The 18,704-nt window shown below is 34.7% G+C and overlaps 1 protein-coding gene across 1 annotated transcript in view; it reads left to right on the forward strand.

The window, feature by feature from the left end:
* LOC128022815 (collagen alpha-1(VI) chain-like) overlaps nucleotides 1-15,009 on the forward strand; it is a 32,037-nt gene extending 17,028 nt beyond the window's left edge. Inside the window, 10 exon segments of the mRNA XM_052610600.1 lie at nucleotides 6,491-6,556; nucleotides 8,789-8,824; nucleotides 9,985-10,021; nucleotides 12,187-12,195; nucleotides 12,303-12,427; nucleotides 12,705-12,814; nucleotides 13,002-13,188; nucleotides 14,020-14,191; nucleotides 14,301-14,330; nucleotides 14,411-15,009. Of these exon segments, the coding sequence (XP_052466560.1) occupies nucleotides 6,491-6,556; nucleotides 8,789-8,824; nucleotides 9,985-10,021; nucleotides 12,187-12,195; nucleotides 12,303-12,427; nucleotides 12,705-12,814; nucleotides 13,002-13,188; nucleotides 14,020-14,191; nucleotides 14,301-14,330; nucleotides 14,411-15,009 (1,371 nt within the window).
* Nucleotides 15,010-18,704: the final 3,695 nt, after the last annotated feature.

An 18,704-nucleotide genomic window follows, 5' to 3' on the forward strand; every position in this document is an offset into this window, starting at 1 on the left:
CTTTTATGCCAGAAATCATTTGAATATTAAGTAAAGAACATGTTCCATGAAGATATTTTGTAAATTTCCTACCGTAAATATATTGAAACTTAATTTTTGATTAGTAATATGCATTGCTAAGAATTCATTTGGACAACTTCAAAAGCGATTTTCTGAATATTTACAGTAGATTGTTTTGCACCCTCAGATTCAAGATATTTAAATAGTTATATCTCGGCCAAATATTGTCTGATCCTAATAAACCATACATCAATGGAAAGTTTATTTATTCAGCTTTCAGATAATGTTTATATCTCAATTTAGATAAATTGACACTTAAAATGGTTTTGTTGGTCGAGGGCCACATTTCATCTCTTCGTCTCATAGTCCAAGTTTTCCATAGCTTGCTTATTACTTTTCTCCTGTTTTTCTTCCATCTTGACCTGTTTTTCATACATATAAATAAATAACTTCTCTTCTAAAGTATTGCTGCGGGTTCAATACAAGTTAAGCAATATCTAAAGCACTGTAATCAAAGGAGCTTCTCTTAGAGTTTTAGTTGCCGTCTTCAGTGTTGAGTTCAGGCAGCTGTGTATTTCTTGTCATGGATTCAAGGAAATTTAATTTCCTAATTTTTTTAAGGCTATGTTTTTATTCAACTTAGTTTCAATTAGCTAGAAAGGACTTCTGAAGTTACATTATTTTGCCTTATGTTGTTACATTACATCAGAAGTTTTTTTTTCAGTTAACTTACACAGGGTAGACTTCATCATTCTTGAATTCATGCATTCATAAATAAATCTTTTAAGAGACCTGTGATTATTCCAACTGGATGGAAAAACAAGATTGCTTGAGAGCAGAAATTCATTGGAAGTTCATGTTTAACACTTTTTTTTTTTAAAAGCCAGACACCTCAGCTGGTTTACATTTTGTAACAGCCCCCACACACATTCAGTTCAACAGATGGGTCTCCAGGACTCTCACAAAACAACATGTGCTGCAAAAGAGTCACTCGTTTGGACACAGGGCTCTTTTTTGGGCAGATGATTGGTTTTAGATGGTGGAAGGTGTGGTAAAGAGTTTTGTATTTGGTCTATCAAATGAACTTCCTACTATCCGGTGAAGTTTCGATATGTTGTTTTAGAACAGCTAATAGGACATTTGTTGCAGTGGAGGCATTAGTGCTATCCTTGATTTAGCCACTGCATTAACATCTCTTCCTTTTGAGAGAATGCAATTTCCATTTGGTACATTTTTAGGTTTATTTGTGGTGCTTGCTAGTACATAGTAAAATTTTTTGACAGATAATAAAGCAGATGAGACAGTTGCATTGTACTTACGCCTTATCTATGGCTGTCTTTTTCCCACACATAAGAACAAACATCTCAAAGAAGCAATCATTCTCTCCCCTGTCTGTGTTTACAAGTGGACATTTTCTGATTCATGCCAAAATAAACTTCCCCATCCATCTGGGGTGGTCAAAAATACCACTAGTAGCCTGAAAACAAAGAGTTTGATCCCGTGCATCAGTCATTCAGGCTTATTCCCACCAGGAGATGGAAGTCTGTGGAGATTTGACAGGGAACCGACCACAGTTATGACGGCTAATATTGTTGTTTCTGCTGTCTAGCTGTGTACTTCTGCTGTGCACATTTTTGACAAAACAGCTCACACGTTCAGTGCTTTGATCAGGCCATTTTGCACATCTGCAGGATTAAGATTACAGCATTTTCATCTTAGACAAGGCTTCAGTGCTTTTCATGTGATCTAATCAGCAGGTGGATGTTGAGCGGTTTGTTTTGTAAGCCAAGACCCCAAACTTGGATCCCAATGGAATAGATTGAACAACAGGACTAAGAAAGGACTGCAGACTTTGTAATGTCACACCATACTGTTCATTATGTCACTTCGTTACATCCGGAGCATATCTATTATAGGACCAGGCATTGTGATGGTAGAAATATGTCAGCATTGTTAAAATTGAATTAATATTGAGTTTATATGTTTATATTGCTATATTTTGAATTTCCAACTAAAAAAAGAATGACATCGTAATATATCCAGTGATATAAAACGACCTTGAGTGGCGAGGTGAATGTCGCTGTAAACATCCCACATATCAAAGCGCTGAGCTCATGCTTCATTTTTACATCACTTCATTGTGGTTGTACAAGCAGACACAATGGCAATTACTACATATGCTTGCAGTCTTTCATCTTCGGTCATCTGGAGTTGATTTTTGCTGATCTGACGCCCAGACTGCTTCAGACTGTGTTTGTCTTTGTCCATGCAAAACGAAAAATTTCAATGAAGTGGTGGGGACATGCATATGTAGAAGAATTGTTTTACAGCTCTTGGCTTTTTCATGGTTTCAAGGCTTTCTTTAGAAATTATGTTCTAATTTTAAAATGATCGCTTTCTCACACGAAAAGAGAGATAGTTCGTTTTTTTGTTTGTTTGTTGAGCATTGATAGAACGCACACACCAGATGTTTGGGCTTCATAAAGGCCTTTGTTTACATGCCACACACATTTTGCAGCAGATGTGTGTAAACCATTTACACATGGTGATCTTTCTATTAAAGACATACAATATAGCCTTTCTGCAGACTTCTGATATTGTCTGTTTGCTAAGGCTGTTGCTGTTCTGATGTTGTTTTCTTGTTTCTAATTAAACTCATGCTATTGGTCTCGTTTGGACTAAGCAATTGGCCCAAAAAAGGAAACAATGCGTTCTTTTGAACTTTTGTTGAAAGAATCCTTGCAAACACATATCAATGATTCAACAAAAAAATTGTTGGCCATATGAGAATGATTTCTGAAGGATCATGTGAAAATCCAGCTTTGCCATCGCAAGAGCAATGGTGGACAGTAATGAAGTAGTTTTACTTCAGGCTACTTAAGTACATTTTTCAAATATCTGTGTTCCTGTAGCTCAAGTGGTAGAGCATTGCGTTAGCAAGCACAAGGTTTGGGGTCCGAATCCCAGGGAACACATGTTAGGAAAATATATCACATGCTCTGAGATGCAGAAGTGGCTTCTGATTCATGAACGAACTGATTCTTTTCAATGAACCGTTACATCGGTTCGCAAATCCCACCAAACCATTAATTGGCGAATTGGAATGATCCGATTGCAGCTGTTGAGTCGACAACTCACTGATTCAAATGATCCGTTTAGTGCAAGTCTCCAGTTATCTGTTACTGAATTCCCAATCCCAAGTAAGAACTGGGAGATCTTGTGAGCGGCCGTGCATCTGATGCTGTAAATTACTGATGTCGAATTTTAGGGTTAATTATTGTAACGGAAAATCATATTTAGGTCAAAACTGTCTAAAAGTTTGCGAACTAAATTTGCTGTAAAGGGTGATTTTAGCCCACTGGAATGCTTGAATGCAGACAAATTCTGACAGAGTCTCTATGTTTTAGGTCAAAAAACATTAAAATAACACAGATTAAATAAAATAACTCATGCACGTTAATCTTCCCCGTTGATGTAATGTTAGCAGTTTTACTAAAATGCTATGCATTTAGCCATATATTGTCGGCACAAATATGTTACTATGTATCTGGATCAACTAGTCGAGAAGACAAATATAAATGTTTTTTCATAACCATGCTAAAAATAAGTCAATAATGTTAGCTGATGCCATCTATACCATTGTTTGATGCAACCGCATGCCATAAATTTATATGAAAATAAACAAACTGAAAACACTCTAATAGAAACACTTTTAGTGCTTTTTACTTATGTACATAAAAAATCAAGTACTTTCACTCGAGATTTTTTTTAAAACTGAGTACTTTTACTGGAGTAATATTTTATTATACAGATCTGTACTTTTACTCAAGTACTTGATTTGTGTTCTTCTTCCACCACTGCACAGGAGTAAATTATATTTTATTTAGAAAACAGTTGTTTTAAATTGTAGTTCTTTTCATAATATGACTGCATTTTTTAGCAAATAGATCCTGGGCTCATTTTGGAGGGTTTAATGGCCCCCTGCAAAAGTTGTCAGTAGTCTACCATACTAAGATCTATTTAAACAATGGAAACATGCATTATAATTCCAAAAGAAATCATTAGCAGAATTGCTGAGGGTATAAATTAACGTATTACAACTGAATCTTAAAGACTGGCCAGGGTCTCTTCAGAACAAACATCAGGTTTGGAGGGAATAACATCCACAGTAATGTAAAAGGAAGAACAATTTTACATGCTGAACAATGATTTGGAGTTACCTTAAACTACTGACTGAACACACACATGAATGTATGGGCTATAGAAAGGCCTTTATTATTCAAATGCAATATTTACATGTTATCTTAACATTTTGCAGCATTTGTGTCTCAGATGTTTAAACATTACACACAGATGATCTCTCTGTTTATGAAGAAATCTGTTATTAGTTTTTGCTCACTATTACCTCTTCTTGTGCGTAGGGTTCAACTCATCAACATGTTTTTAAAAATACTTTTATAATCAATTAAACATGATATCAACAACCAGAACACCCACCTTATGATGCTAGTTTGTGTGTTCGTTTTGTTGATAAATAGAGTCAAACTGAACTGTGTCTGAAACAATGGTTTATTAGCAACATGACTATTTGATATGGAATCTCATTAGCAAGATCTAAACTCGTAATTCAGAAAAAATTCAGACATGTGAGATAAAAAGTCGCAGTTTCCTTCTTGGTTTTTCTTTTATTTTTATAAATCTGTGCTGGAAATAAGCAATTATTGTCCTTGCTTTTCAGAATTGTGAGAAATAAACTCAGTCAAAAGTCAGAAGTCAGAATTGCAAGTTTAAAATTAGGATTTTATAAATAGCAATTGCGAGATATACTGTAAACTTAGAATTAAAGAATATTCCAAATTTTGAAATACAAACTTGTTAGAGAAAAGTCTGAATTTTGAGATAAAAAGTCATGATTTATGAGACATTAGATCAAAGTTGCAAAATATTAACTTCTTAAAAAGGTCTGAAATGCAAGATGTTAACTCGCAGTTGTGAGAAGAAAAGTCTTATTGTATTTAGAACTGACTTATGAAATATAAAGTCGGAATAAATAATAAATGATTCAGACTTTTTTTCTCACAATTGCACAACACAGAATTGCAAGATTTTCAGAACTGTGAGATATAAACTCGGAATTGTCAAAAAAGGTCTTCTTGCGAGTTAAATATGGACTTATTATATTCTGACTTTTTCAAAATGTCAGTTTTTCTCAAATTTGTGAGTTTACATTTCACCATTCTGACTTTTCTGTTGATTTATTTACTTTTTCTATGATTCCTCTATATAGTAAAGGTGATTTGGTCACTTTATCTGCGTTTGTATGAGTTACTGTACACAGCATGGATTATACATATTAACAGTAATCCATGTTTATTTTTCTTGGTTTTAGAATTTGCCAATCTTTATGTATTTATTATGTTTGTGCTAATACAAAGTGTTTGATTTAATGGTGTGTGTATAATTTTGTATAGATTGATATATTCAGGGCCTCACATCTGTTCCGAGCCATGAAGGTGTTTGCTCTTCTTTATGTTTGTCTCATTCTGCTTTCCAAGGCTGTTTGTAAATGTTTTTCTGTTCTTGTAAACACTTGATTGGGATCCTCCGGCCTCTCCCAAACCCGAGGGGCTCACACTTGGTCTTGTATCTGTCAAAGTAATCACAATGTGACAAAACAATACTGCTATGACAGCATCATTTAACCTTGTCTCTACTGTGAGCTCGTTAGGAAAACATCTGTGACAGTGAAGAATTTGAAGGTAATTGAAGCAGCGTTGGAGAAACAACTTGAAAGTGGGGATATCTGACTGCCTGACTGTAATCTGGCATGAGACAGATATGAAGGATGCAGATGCAGCTGAATTATTGGCGACCATCTAAATTGTTTATATGGCGTGATATAGCTGTCTGGGAGAGTTTGAAACAGCTGATTGTTATGCTTACAGTATAGTAATAATATAATAAAAAGTCTGAAAATCTGGAATTATGAGAGAATTTAAACCCTGCAGATGAAATTATGCCATTACATGTAAAGGAATGTTGGCATAATTAAAAATAATATACATTTTTAAATGTTATACTGAAGATATAACTTGAATGTAAATAATAATATTAGAAAAGGCCAAATAGTGGCACATTTTCTCAAGTGCATCCCACTGCATAAAATGTAATAGTCATAAATGGGAAACACAGAAAATGCTAACTAAATAAAAATTATAAAATATTAAATTATAAACTTAATATTTACTAAATCTCTCTCTCTCTCTCTCTCTTTCTCTCTCTCTCTCTCTCTCTCTCTCTCTATATATATATATATATATATATATATATATATATATATATATATATATATATATTATTATTATTATTTTTTTTTTTTTTTTTTTTTTTACCAATGTAAATGACAGATACCCACCATATTAAAATAGTGCAGCGACTAATAACACCTTTGTATTTTCCAGCCTAAATGTTTATATCTTGTGTTCCACAGAATGACAGTCCGGGACCAGATGGGCCTAGAGGACCCAAAGGTCACAGAGGTTTAGAAGGAAAAGAGGTGAGTTCAGCATTCCATGTATTTAGCTTTTGTTTGCTGAATTTTACCCTTCCAGTGTATGTAATCTAAGGGTTAATTATAAAAGTTGACATATTTTTTCATATGATTTATGTTCTCCAATGAACGTTCATATGAGCACAATGTTCTGCACCATTTATAGTGTTTTATATCAATATCCTGGCATAGTTTAAACACTGCATCTATGCTTTGGATCAGTGAAACAAACAAACTGATCTACTGTTGGATTTGAGTCTTGGAACCTTTGAGATCTGCAACAAATGTCTGATGTCCAAAGGCACAAGAAAGTTCAGTTCGAGAAATTCAATGTGATCAACAAATCTAACCCCAAAATTTTGATATAGTATCAAAAACACATGCTCACTTAACCTAAAACATGTCTAGGGCTGCAACAGCTAATCGATAAAATTGATTATTGTCGATAATGAAAATCACAGACAACGATTCTCATTATTGATTAGTCGGGTCTGCCCACAGTGCACATACAAATGCAGCCAGTCGCATTAAATTACAACAATGAATAATGCATTTCTATCGTCAAACTGCATCTACAAATATTAGAGGAAATAGAATGAGCTCTTGCAGGAAAACTATGTGATCCACGCTGCCCAAAAACATGATAAATCTTTATTGTAATCTTCAAGCTAATGCATTAGCATAATGGCATGTCAAGAGCTTTTACAGAACTTTTAGTTAACGTTCATATCCTTATCTGTACATGTCACAAATTCACGCAAACCTTTCCATTTTTGAATAAAAGCCTGCTGTGAACAACGGAACACAGTAGAGGGGGAGACACTATTCAGCGCAAATATCTGTTGTTTAACATTTACATTTAGGTTTAAAAGTCAACAGTGTGATCAAACTGCATGCGACGTATCTTCCTGCAGAGCATTGCTGTTATTTTATTTGTCTTTGTTATCTTTATTGTTTAATTTTTGATCTAGAGATTTAAACAATATTCACTATATAGCCTACAGTAATTAACACATTTCTTAAAACAAATTTATGTAAGGTTTTTAACCAATTGTGTTAGGTTTGTGCCACTGCTGCTCTTAACTAACAGTATTGGTAATTACCAAAATCATTTTTTAGCTTTCTGTATTGGTTAGACCTCCAATATGCATAAGATTTTTAGTAACAGTAGTAAGCTATTTTTAATGCTATAATAAAATTATTGCTGTTATCTGATTGTCAAGTGCTTTATAGTATTTTTTTATTATTATTCAGATACCCAATTAGTCAAAATGTACAGTACATGCCAGCAAGCATGTGAGCTGTTATCAAAGGCAAAGGAGGCCATTTTTGTTATTATGTGACTAAATACTATTTAGTTGTCTCAGTTTCTTATTTGTTAAAAAATTACAATAACATTTTTTAGAATTCTATTTTTTTTTTTTTACGGATTCCTAAATGTTTTGTGTTTTGCTTACGACAGGTGGTCTAATAAATTGTTAAGCATTGTATGTTTTCATAGCATTCAGTTGGCACATTTGTTTTAAGCACATTGGGCATAATGTAGTGTGTTTTTGTCAGTAAAATTAAAATAAAGAAAGTAGAGGGTTTAGTCCGATTCATCGAAAAATAATCGGCCAACTAAGCGATTAACAAAATAATCATTAGTTGCAGCCCTAAATATGTCAAAAACCTGGACCTTAACCTGATTAAAAATTTAAAAAATTTAAAAAATTAAATCCAAATCAGATAGGCTACATTTACAAGATGATTGATGCTATTATATTTTCCGAAGTAATCAACCTGGCTCTTATACCTGGCGAGTTTTGCACATCGCGTGTGGATCAGCCAATCACAATGCACTGGGTCAGTTGGCCAATAAGAGCAGACTGCGCTTGTCGGAAGGAGGGATTTTGTAGAAAACAACATGTTTGAGAGAGGCGGGGCATAGAGGACCTACAATAATGTATAGTATTTGAAAATTAATGTGTTTTTTGAACATTAAAGCATCTCAACATAATCTGTTACACCAAATACACAAAATAATGATCTTTAAAAAAATCATCATATGAACCCTTTAAGAACTTCTTTGCTCTGGCAGAATTACATCTGTGTAACACATAACAAAGCAGACCTTAGCAGTGACCTTTGTGCAGACCTCTTTATGTCGCTCAATATTACAGGACGAGTCATAATTGCATTTGGTGTGTGATTTCATGTGCACATTGTACATTTCATCCATCTTGTTTTCATGCACAGGGACCACCAGGACCACCTGGGCCTCCAGGAGTTGATGTGAGTGAGTTTACTTTAACCTTTTTAACACGCACCTGGACGACGGCAAACTGAACACTCTTTGTTTGCAAGTGTCAATGTTTATGCATAGATTAAATGAGACAGGACAAAATTAATCTTGACAAACTAGATATCATAATAAAGATCTAAGCCTCAAGCATCGATGACAGATCACTGTTTTTCAATGGAAAGCTTATAAAGAATGTATTTGCTAAATGTGTGTAAGCAGTACACATCAAAACATGAAAAATAAAAATGCAGTACACACAAGATTCGTCGTAATGGCGAATCATAAACACACCAACAGATTTATATCCCACTTAATTTTTTTTTCAAGGCACTTTAGTGTCTAAACCTTTTAATATTTTTGATCATTGTCAACTCTGGTTGATAAAAAGTAAAGCCCAAAGGGTCTTCTTTCCAAAGACACCAAAAGTATGTGTGTAACAATCATAAGTAAGGTACTGTTGCAATTTTATATCAGGTCACTTTCACTTTCAGCTGTGAGTCCCATAATGGGGGGTGCTGGTTAACAGGTTAAACAAACTGAGTTTAACTGAATGCACAAATCTAAGAAAGGCACACATTATTGGATGTAGTCTAATGCACATGTCCCAGCACAGTTCCTGTATGAAGAGACAAATAGCAGTCTAAATGGTGACTGTGATCTTGATAATAAATGATTCTGGGCATTCCATAATTCACTTTCAATTATTTTGGTGAATTACACATTGCTGATAGTCAGTAGCAATGGAAGTCTCTAGCCAAGGCCCAAGCACATACTTGATTACTCTATTTGTGGAATTAAAGCGTCTTTCTATAGCACACAACAGCTGGCTTGTTCCAATTGCATATGCAAAGAAATTAATGCATCATAATACTTTTTAGTACAAACTTTTTTTAGCAAAACATCTGGAAATCTAATTCCTCATTACCTCTTTGTTGTATGTTGGTATAGTATGTGCTTTTTAAAAAGTGTATTAGCAGTAATTGTGAGTCTTTGGGGAGTGTTGTGCAGAAAGTGCAGCAGAATTTCCTGTAATTAAAACAACATTGATCTGTGGCTCCATTTTGTGATACAAAATGGCAACAGAGAAAATCAGTTGCAGAGGCAGCAGTCTTCTCGATTACTCTCTCTCTCTCTCTCTCTCTCTTTGTAGGAATGTGAAATTCTGGATATCATCATGAAGATGTGCTGTGAGTAGACCTGTTTTTGTATTTACCCATGACTCACTATTATCCATAAATGGAGTACTGCCCGTCAACAACACTGATTAAACAATGTTGACTCGTGTCATGAAGTGATGATACAGCAATCCACTTTGCTAGCTCAGTGTTCACAAAAACTCATTCACTGTGTTCATTCAGTGTTCACAACCCAGTTCACAAACTCGACCAATAGAGAGAGTTGAGTAAGGTGTGAGAGAAATGAGAAAATACTTTAAGATACTAAGCAATACCACCATTTATATATACTCTTCCATGTGGAAGAAATCATGCATTTATATATGTCAGATGTAAAATATTATTCAGATTATTAAGTCACAGAATCATCTTGTTTTTGAAAGGATATTCATTATTTGGTTTCGTAAATCTTGTTGGAGCCATAGGCTTTAACCCAGAATGGATTCATTTAAATGTGCATATCATAAACATTAGTTTTGGAAGCTTAACTTCGATATTTAATATCACCATCTGGGCATGTGAAAGCAGGACTAATCTAATTGGAGAGAAAATTCTGTTTCTTTGAAATGAATTAAGCAAAGGTTCAGTGTGAAAGCACACGCCAGTTTGAAGGAAGGGGATTCAACAGTATTAACCAATCAGATGCAATAATATGGAGTGGGCTGTTGTTTTACTTAAGACTTAAGTTAATTAAGGTTCTCCCCATATGACCCTTGGGCTTAAAGGGGGGGTGAAATGCTCGTTTTCACTCAATATCCTGTTAATCAGGCTTTTATAGGCTTTTGCGTTGAGAGCGTCAGGAAGCTTGACATTACCGTGAGGGAAAAACCATCATCCAAAAGAAACCATGGCTAACAGTCAGATTCAGCGTATATTTATGATCCAAAATCAGATCCAGAGGCTGAAATTGAACAAGAGCGGCAGCAGCAATGACTAAAGCAGGACGTCTCTATGTAGTATGTATTGAAACTGTATATATTTGCTTAGCAGTTTTAAAAAATGACTAAGTTTACTGGATGTGCTTACGCGCCGATAGCTAAGTTAACAACACAGAGATATTTGAAGCAGTTTTACTCACCGCCTGCGGTTCCAACACACGATCGTGACCCTTTTTCGGTGGGACTGCATTATCCTTAAGAAATAAACGATACGCAAATCCGACGTAAAACTGGGCCTTGTTTGTAAAACAAGCATCTTCGAAATGCAGGGAACAAACAAAAACACTTGCACAACTCCGTCGATGCTCTGTAAAAATAAACTCCATCCACTAGTCCCTTAATGCTGTTTTTTTTTTTTTTTTTTTTTGGTAATCTGTGCAGGGTTGTCTTGGCCTGGCAACCAAAAACACAGTTCTTTTGTGACATTTCGCTCTCGCTCTGATCAGTTAATTGCTCTGCTCTACGGGAGCGCGCTCTTCCGGCAGAACTGCCCTTAGGACCCATATAAGGAAATTCCGCTCCATCTAACATCACACAGAGCCATACTCGAATAAAACTTTCCGAAACTTGTGACAAACCGGAAGGAGTATTTTTGGAACAAAAATGTACAGTAAAACACTATGAGTCATAAAACACTATGAGTCATGTTAATCCGTGTTAAAAATGTATTATTAATGAAAAAAAGAAAGAAAAGAAAAGAAAAAAAAAGCAGACAAAATTTTCCTAAATAAATATCTGTTTCAGCCAAAAAGAAAAAATAGGTTGGACCATTCATTTGAGATTAGGCTGCTTTGTGTCTGTTAGAGTTTTACCATTTATTCTTACTCCCAGACATATTACTTTTGTGTTGCTCTGTCCAGACTTTCACAGATTGGTTTATTTTGTGTCTGTATATTAGAGGCTTATGTAAGCCATTGTTCTGTTCATTTTTGCCACCAAAGATTAAACACAGATTATGCTCTTTTTTAAATTCTGCATTTGAATTGTAAGATAATAAAACTGTCAGTTATTTAGGTCAGTGCATTAACTTTTTTTATTTTTTTTTATTGCATGAATTAATAAACTTTTATAAATGTTTATTATATCCAGATTAGATCTGTAAAACTGCCAAATACCAGTGGATCCCTTATTGTGAATGTTTTGAAAGCACATGCGTTTCTGATCTGCCTGATCTTTTGTTCTCAAATTTGATGCAAATGTAATGTGTTCTCTCTTTCTTCCTTAATTTCTTTCTTTCAGCTTGCTGTGGTAAGTTCCACAGATTTGAATTATATAGAAAAAAATCAAAGTGTGATTTTATTTAGTGTTTTGAAATACCATCTTCTCTATATGCATGTTTGTTTTGTTTTTTTAAGAATGCAAATGCGGACCCCTGGACATTCTCTTCGTTGTGGACAGCTCTGAGAGTATTGGAGCTACTAACTTTGCCATCTCTAAAGACTTCATTGTGACGTTAATAGACAGGCTCAAGATAAGACAGGTCAACTTTTTCGATCACTATGAGACTTATTAACATTTCAGTTATCTGTCAACTTTGATTTGTTGAGTTATAACAACCATATACACAGAGGGAGACACATTTCTTTTTAAGATTAGTGGTCGACCTAAATAAGTTTTCAATGGTTAATTCAGAAGTTATTACATTTGGTCCTCTTCTTCAATGTCGAATATGTGGCTACATACTAGATGCATAAGCTCTTTTGAATTAATTTAACTTATGCTGTATTAAAGTTGAGCTTCCTTGTCGTTTCTTTCAGTTTGGTGCCAATGAGTCTCGTGTTGGCGTGTTGCAGTACAGTGGTGCAGGTGCTCAGGAGAGCGTACAGCTTGGTGACCCCAACGTTACGACCCTGACGGACCTAAAACAGTATGAAATATCAATCTTCTCTTGTTAAGAGCCACAGTCTGCACACAATATGGCAAAAACAACTTTAAGAAATGCTTCTGTAGTTTTTAACAGTTTGTTTTTCTCATCCTACAAGCTTGCATTTTGTGCACAAATCTGGCATTGTATCTAAAGAATTAAAGGAAAAATATCTTGTCGTTCACTTTAGAGCTGTGAAAAACTTCCGCTGGCTGGCTGAAGCCACATACACTGGAGAAGCTTTGAGTGTCATGCTAAACAGGTTGATTAGAAGGGTTGCGACGGACAGGACTGTGGTCATTGTCCTTACTGATGGACGCTCCAACACCGAAAGGGATAGAGTGCCCCTGGACGTGCTGTGTGGAAAGGGACTGAAGGTAAACTTGGACAACATTTTTTGAAAAAAATAAAAAATAAAAAGCGTGCCTCAACACTCTCAAAACACACCTGTACAAAGCGTACAATTGCATTTTCCAATACCCAGCTGAAATAAACACAAGATGCAGTAACGCACCAACAACTTTTATTCCTGTTAATTATGCTGATTATCAATTAATCAGGATTTATTTTAGCACAGTTACTTGCACAATGACCTCAAAATACTTTTATATACTTCTACATTTTGACAATTGCATCACATAACCAGCTTCATATTTATGGCCATCCTGATATATAAAACTTGTAGATTTTTATTTCACATCTGCTTTTGTTAAAAAGCATTGATTAGGTTCATTGTAGGGTTCTGCTCACTGGACATTTCATTTCTGAACTGCCGTGATATGTACAATAACCAACATAGTAAAACATTGCCTATATCACGAACTTCTGTTTTGGATTAAACTGAGCATGCTTTGAGTGCCTCTCACTGGATATTTATGGTTAAAAGTGTAGCAAAATGTGCAAGAAGCAACATAATATCATTTTGCGGAAGTGGCAAATTTTTCCAATGAGCCTACATTGAACTTTGTGCCAATCAACTTATGCAATTGTGTGGTTTTCAAGGAGGTGTACAGAAATGGCTTCCACAGAAGTAAAATTGATTATTCAATGATATGAATCAAACATGGTTAGGGAAAACTTGTGATCCAATGACATTTGATGTTATTGGCATGCAAGTAGAGTCCCAGGACATGAGGTTACATTAAATTCACAACCTAAATGATGTACTGGTAGATTAAAACTTTTGTCTCTCTTCTGGTTTCTGGCAGGTTGGAGGCATTGGAGTGATGGATTATGCAGAAAGGAGGCCCAATAGAGAGCAGATTAATCAGGTTGCATGTGAATCTGATCGCACAAATAGCTTCTCCTTTATCTTAGACAACTATGGTGTTCTTTTGGAGGACAGTTTCCTGCAAAATATGACTAAGAAAATCTGTGAAGGTAGGTTAAGTACTGTATTTACTGCTGTATCTACTGCACAGCTAGGGAGCTTTGAGGGTTCTGGATTTGATTTTGAGAGATATTTACAATGTTGTTCTTTTTTTCACAGACACGAAGTGTCCCAGCTATACTTGTCCAAGTAAGTATTGAACACGAACCACATTTGTCAGTGTTTTGAGCATGAGATGATAATGGTTACACCTTCTTCCTCTTGTCCAGTTTCATTTAATGGCGACACTGATATCCTCATCATGATGGACAGCTCAGCCAGCGTGGGCAAAGAGAACTTTGAGATGACCAAGGACTTCACAAAAATGCTGGCTGAGCGCTTTTTGAAAGCAGAAGGAAGATACCTGGTCCATGTTGGTGTTGGCCAGTACAGCAGCAATACCAACATGGAGGCCGAATTTAGCTCAGATTACAATGAGGTGATTGCTCAAATCGCAGAAGCCAAGTACCAGGGTGCAGGTACTCGGGTAACAAATGCTTTAACCTTCGCAATTGAGCGCTTCAAAGGTGGTGGAATTAGGAAGAAGAAGCTGCTGTTGTTTTCGGATGGTCGTTCCCAAGGCGTAGACAACAACCAGATTAAAAATGTTGTGAGGCAGGTGACCACTGCTGGCATTGAGCTGTATGTGTTGGCCATTCACAACCATCTACATGAGATAAACCTGCTCACCTTGGTGAGCCAAGGCCTTCCCTATAACTACACGTATGTCCACAAACACCTTTTCAAAAGAGCCGACTACCACTCATTGCTTACTGGGGTGTTTTACCAATCTGTATCCCGCAAGATTTCCCTGGATTAGAGGGGGTGATTCGGTAGTGGAAAGGCGTTCAGGAATAAAGGGAGTGGGTGGCAGTATAGTACAGCATAGTGTGAATGACATAACTGAACTTAAAAGGTTTTTCAAAGTCTCTGTTTGATTTCATAAAAGACCGCAAATGATTGAGTCAGAATTCTTAAAAAAAAATTAAAAAAATGTATGTCACTTTGCAAAGTAAAGGGATTATTCAAGTCATTTCACCATTTACGTCAATTGTTGTAGTTGGTTCTAGTGCTTTGGCTATATGACTGTATTTAGTTTGCTGTCTGTGACCGCCAGAAATGAGCATTATCCATTGTTGAGGGCATGAATTTTATTTTTCTTTTCACTAGTCAGGAGCTGAAATCATCTATAATGATGCAAACTTAAACTTTTATATCTATGAAGACTTAAAATGCATTATATCTATCTATCTAGCTATCTATCTATCTATGACAGCATGTATATGTATGTATATATATATATATATATATATATATATATATATATATATATATATATATATATATATATATATATATATATATATATATACATACATGCATATATACTGTAAAATACTTGGAAATAAAAAAGGAATTGGCATTTATTTTTGACCAAAAGTTCTTTATCTGCATTAGTCTGTGGATTCACTTGAACATGTATTTGGTGCTACCGATATCAACACTACATTAGCTCCTTCAGTTATTCAATTGCAGGTTTCTTCAAAAATTTTCTTCAAGAGTTTACCAAAAGGTTTCTTGTGTCCAAAATGTATTTGAGACCAGTCTCAAGGCTATTGTAAAGGTATTTCAAATAAAGGATGCTACAACCCACCACTAAGGCCTCTGTCATGTGTCTGTCTTGAAAAACATCTGCATGCTCAAATTCCACAATCCACCAAAAGACACTGTGGATGATTACTGTCAGTTTACTTGAATATCCTGAAATGCTTTTCTCAGTAATCTTTCTCCTTGCATATGTAACAAATTTTCAAGTACTTACTGTCTTCCATCAATTTATGGCTACTTTAGATTTGAAAATATGACTTAAGCCAATGAATGCTATCAAGGAACACAAATGTGATCTATTGAAATTATATGGTTCAACCAGGTTTAACTAATTTTTGTAGTTATAGCAATTTTTTTCCCTTAATGCGTAAGTAAGGATACATTTTTAAGTACAGAGAGGAAGATATATTTAAACTGACATATTTAAACAGATACGTCCTACGAACTGCCGTTTTGACAGTATCCCTGCATGCTTAGTTAAAGATGTTTTTAACTTTGTTGGGTCAAGCATTGTATCTTTGGTTTATAGATCTCACAGTTCGAGGAGTGTACCAGCTGTTTTTAAACATGCTATTGTGCAGCCATTGAAAAAAAAAAAAGATTAATCTGGACCCTTCAATTTGGTCTTAGAGAGAGCTTCCTATAATCATCTTCAATCATTTTTTGATTTTTATTTATATATTTAACCAGGATAGTCCCATTGAGATGCAAATCACTTCTTCCAGGGAGTCCTGGCCAAAATGGCAGTACAACAAGTTTCACAATAAAAAAAAATTACAAACACATAAACAAAATTATACCCTACATTCAAATGATTACAAATATGTGACAAAATAAAAAAAAACATCAACAATCATTAACTATTAGCAAATACATGTTTCCTTTAGAGTAGACCATTAAATATATATATATATATATATATATATATATATATATATTTTTTTTTTATTATTTATTTTAAAGAGGGGAGTGTTTCCAGCATTATAACACCATGCACCAAAAAAAAAAAAAAAATGAAAGCAGTATTTCCAAGCTTTGAATATACTCTTGGAACATTTAAAATAATTTAGCAGATTATTTTGTGTTGTAATTACATGATAAAAGACTGCAGATATAAATTGGTGATTTACCTAACCTAACAGTGCCTTAGTGATAAACAACAGCATGTGCACTTTCCTTCTTTGAAAAAAACAAAGAGGAGCATTACACCAATTTATACAATAATGAGTGCATGAAGAAGCAGTCCTCACAAAACGTGAAGCAGCATGTTATACATACAGTAGTCCAACTTTTTAATTGAAGATAAACATTAATGCATATACATCACATCACCATAATCTAACACTGACAGGAAACAACTTTGTATAGTTCTGGCTCTCCCCTTCAAAAGGAAAACATTTCTTTAAGCGAAAAAGAAAACCCAATTTTAGCCTAAGCTTTTTTTTAATATACGTACATTAAATCTAAATATGTCATCCAACCATATGCCCAAGCATTTATAAGAACTTACTCTTTCAGTAGATTCTCCTTGTAAAGTTGAAATAATCAGTTTCGTGCGTTTATTTTGTTTTCTTTGAATTTGAAACCAACTTTAAGTTGGACAATGACTGAAGTGTTACAGTGACAAAGATTCTTGCAAGAGTTCTATGGCTTGATTCACCGAATGTGCTACTGTGTAAATAATTGTGTCATCAGCTTATAAATGAATTCTAGCTGAGGCTATCCCACGATCAAGGTCATTAATATAAATAGAAAATGAAACTGGTGCTAAAATAGAGCCCTGTGGAACACCTTTTGTCATAAATGTAGATGTATTTAGTATTTATGAAAAATTCCAGTCTGGTTTTAAGCCCTGATGATCTTCTTCTAGCTGTTGACTCTGGTAACTCTGCTGTCTTAGTGCTTTTGGATTTGACTTCAGCCTTTGATACGGTCAACCATTGGATTCTTTTATCCAGACTCAAACAGTGTGTCGGCATTAAGGGGGCATAGCCCTCAAATGGTTTCAATTGTATTTGAAAAACAGAAGTTTTTCTGTTCTTGAAAAGCTTTACACACTTGTGTCAAAGCACTGAGATCATCCAATCTTATGCTCCTCGGTCTTCCCGAGATCCAAAATAAAGCTGAGCAAGCTTTTTCAGTGGTTGCTTCTATGGAATAGTTTACCTTTTCACATAATAATGTCTCAGAGTGTTGTAACCTTTAAGTCATTGCTTAATAATCACCTGTGTTCCTTAGCTTTCATATAAAGATGAGTTTGAAGATTGTGACTTTTCGAATGTGTTTTCTTTGGTTAACCGTGGTTGTTTTAAAATGTTCTATATAAATAAAATTGAAATTAAAATGTAATATAGTCTTTGATATTAACATAAACTAAACATATTATGATTAAGAATAATTGATATTCTTGTTGCACATGCATTACTGCTTCACTATAAATAGGTTCAAATAAAAATCCAAATTCATTAGTTGTTTAAAGTTGTAAATTATTTTAATGGATATGTAGAGTCATACATTTGAATTTGACTAGTCATTTGAGCTTCAGCTTCAAGATAAAAAAAAAATCACATTATTTTAACTATCAGATGGACAAACTAATTTTTACTTGAACATTTGCTTCAAGTTACTAAAATATATTTTTTATTATGTTACTGTGAGATGGACAATTAAGAATTGAATCACTGAGTAGGCCATCTGAAATTAGTGAGGGTTTTCTAATAAAGTGCAAATGTAATGTGAAAGCAGTATTCATAACAAGATAATTCCTTACATTTATATAGCGCTTTTCTAGACACTCAAAACGCTTACATAGTCAGGGGATATCTCCTCATCCACCACCAGTGTGCAGCATCCACCTGGATGATGAGACGGCAGCCATATTGCGCCAGAACGCCCACCACACACCAGCTTACTGAT

Source organism: Carassius gibelio, chromosome A11, assembly GCF_023724105.1.
Source record: "Carassius gibelio isolate Cgi1373 ecotype wild population from Czech Republic chromosome A11, carGib1.2-hapl.c, whole genome shotgun sequence".
NCBI lineage: Eukaryota > Metazoa > Chordata > Actinopteri > Cypriniformes > Cyprinidae > Carassius > Carassius gibelio.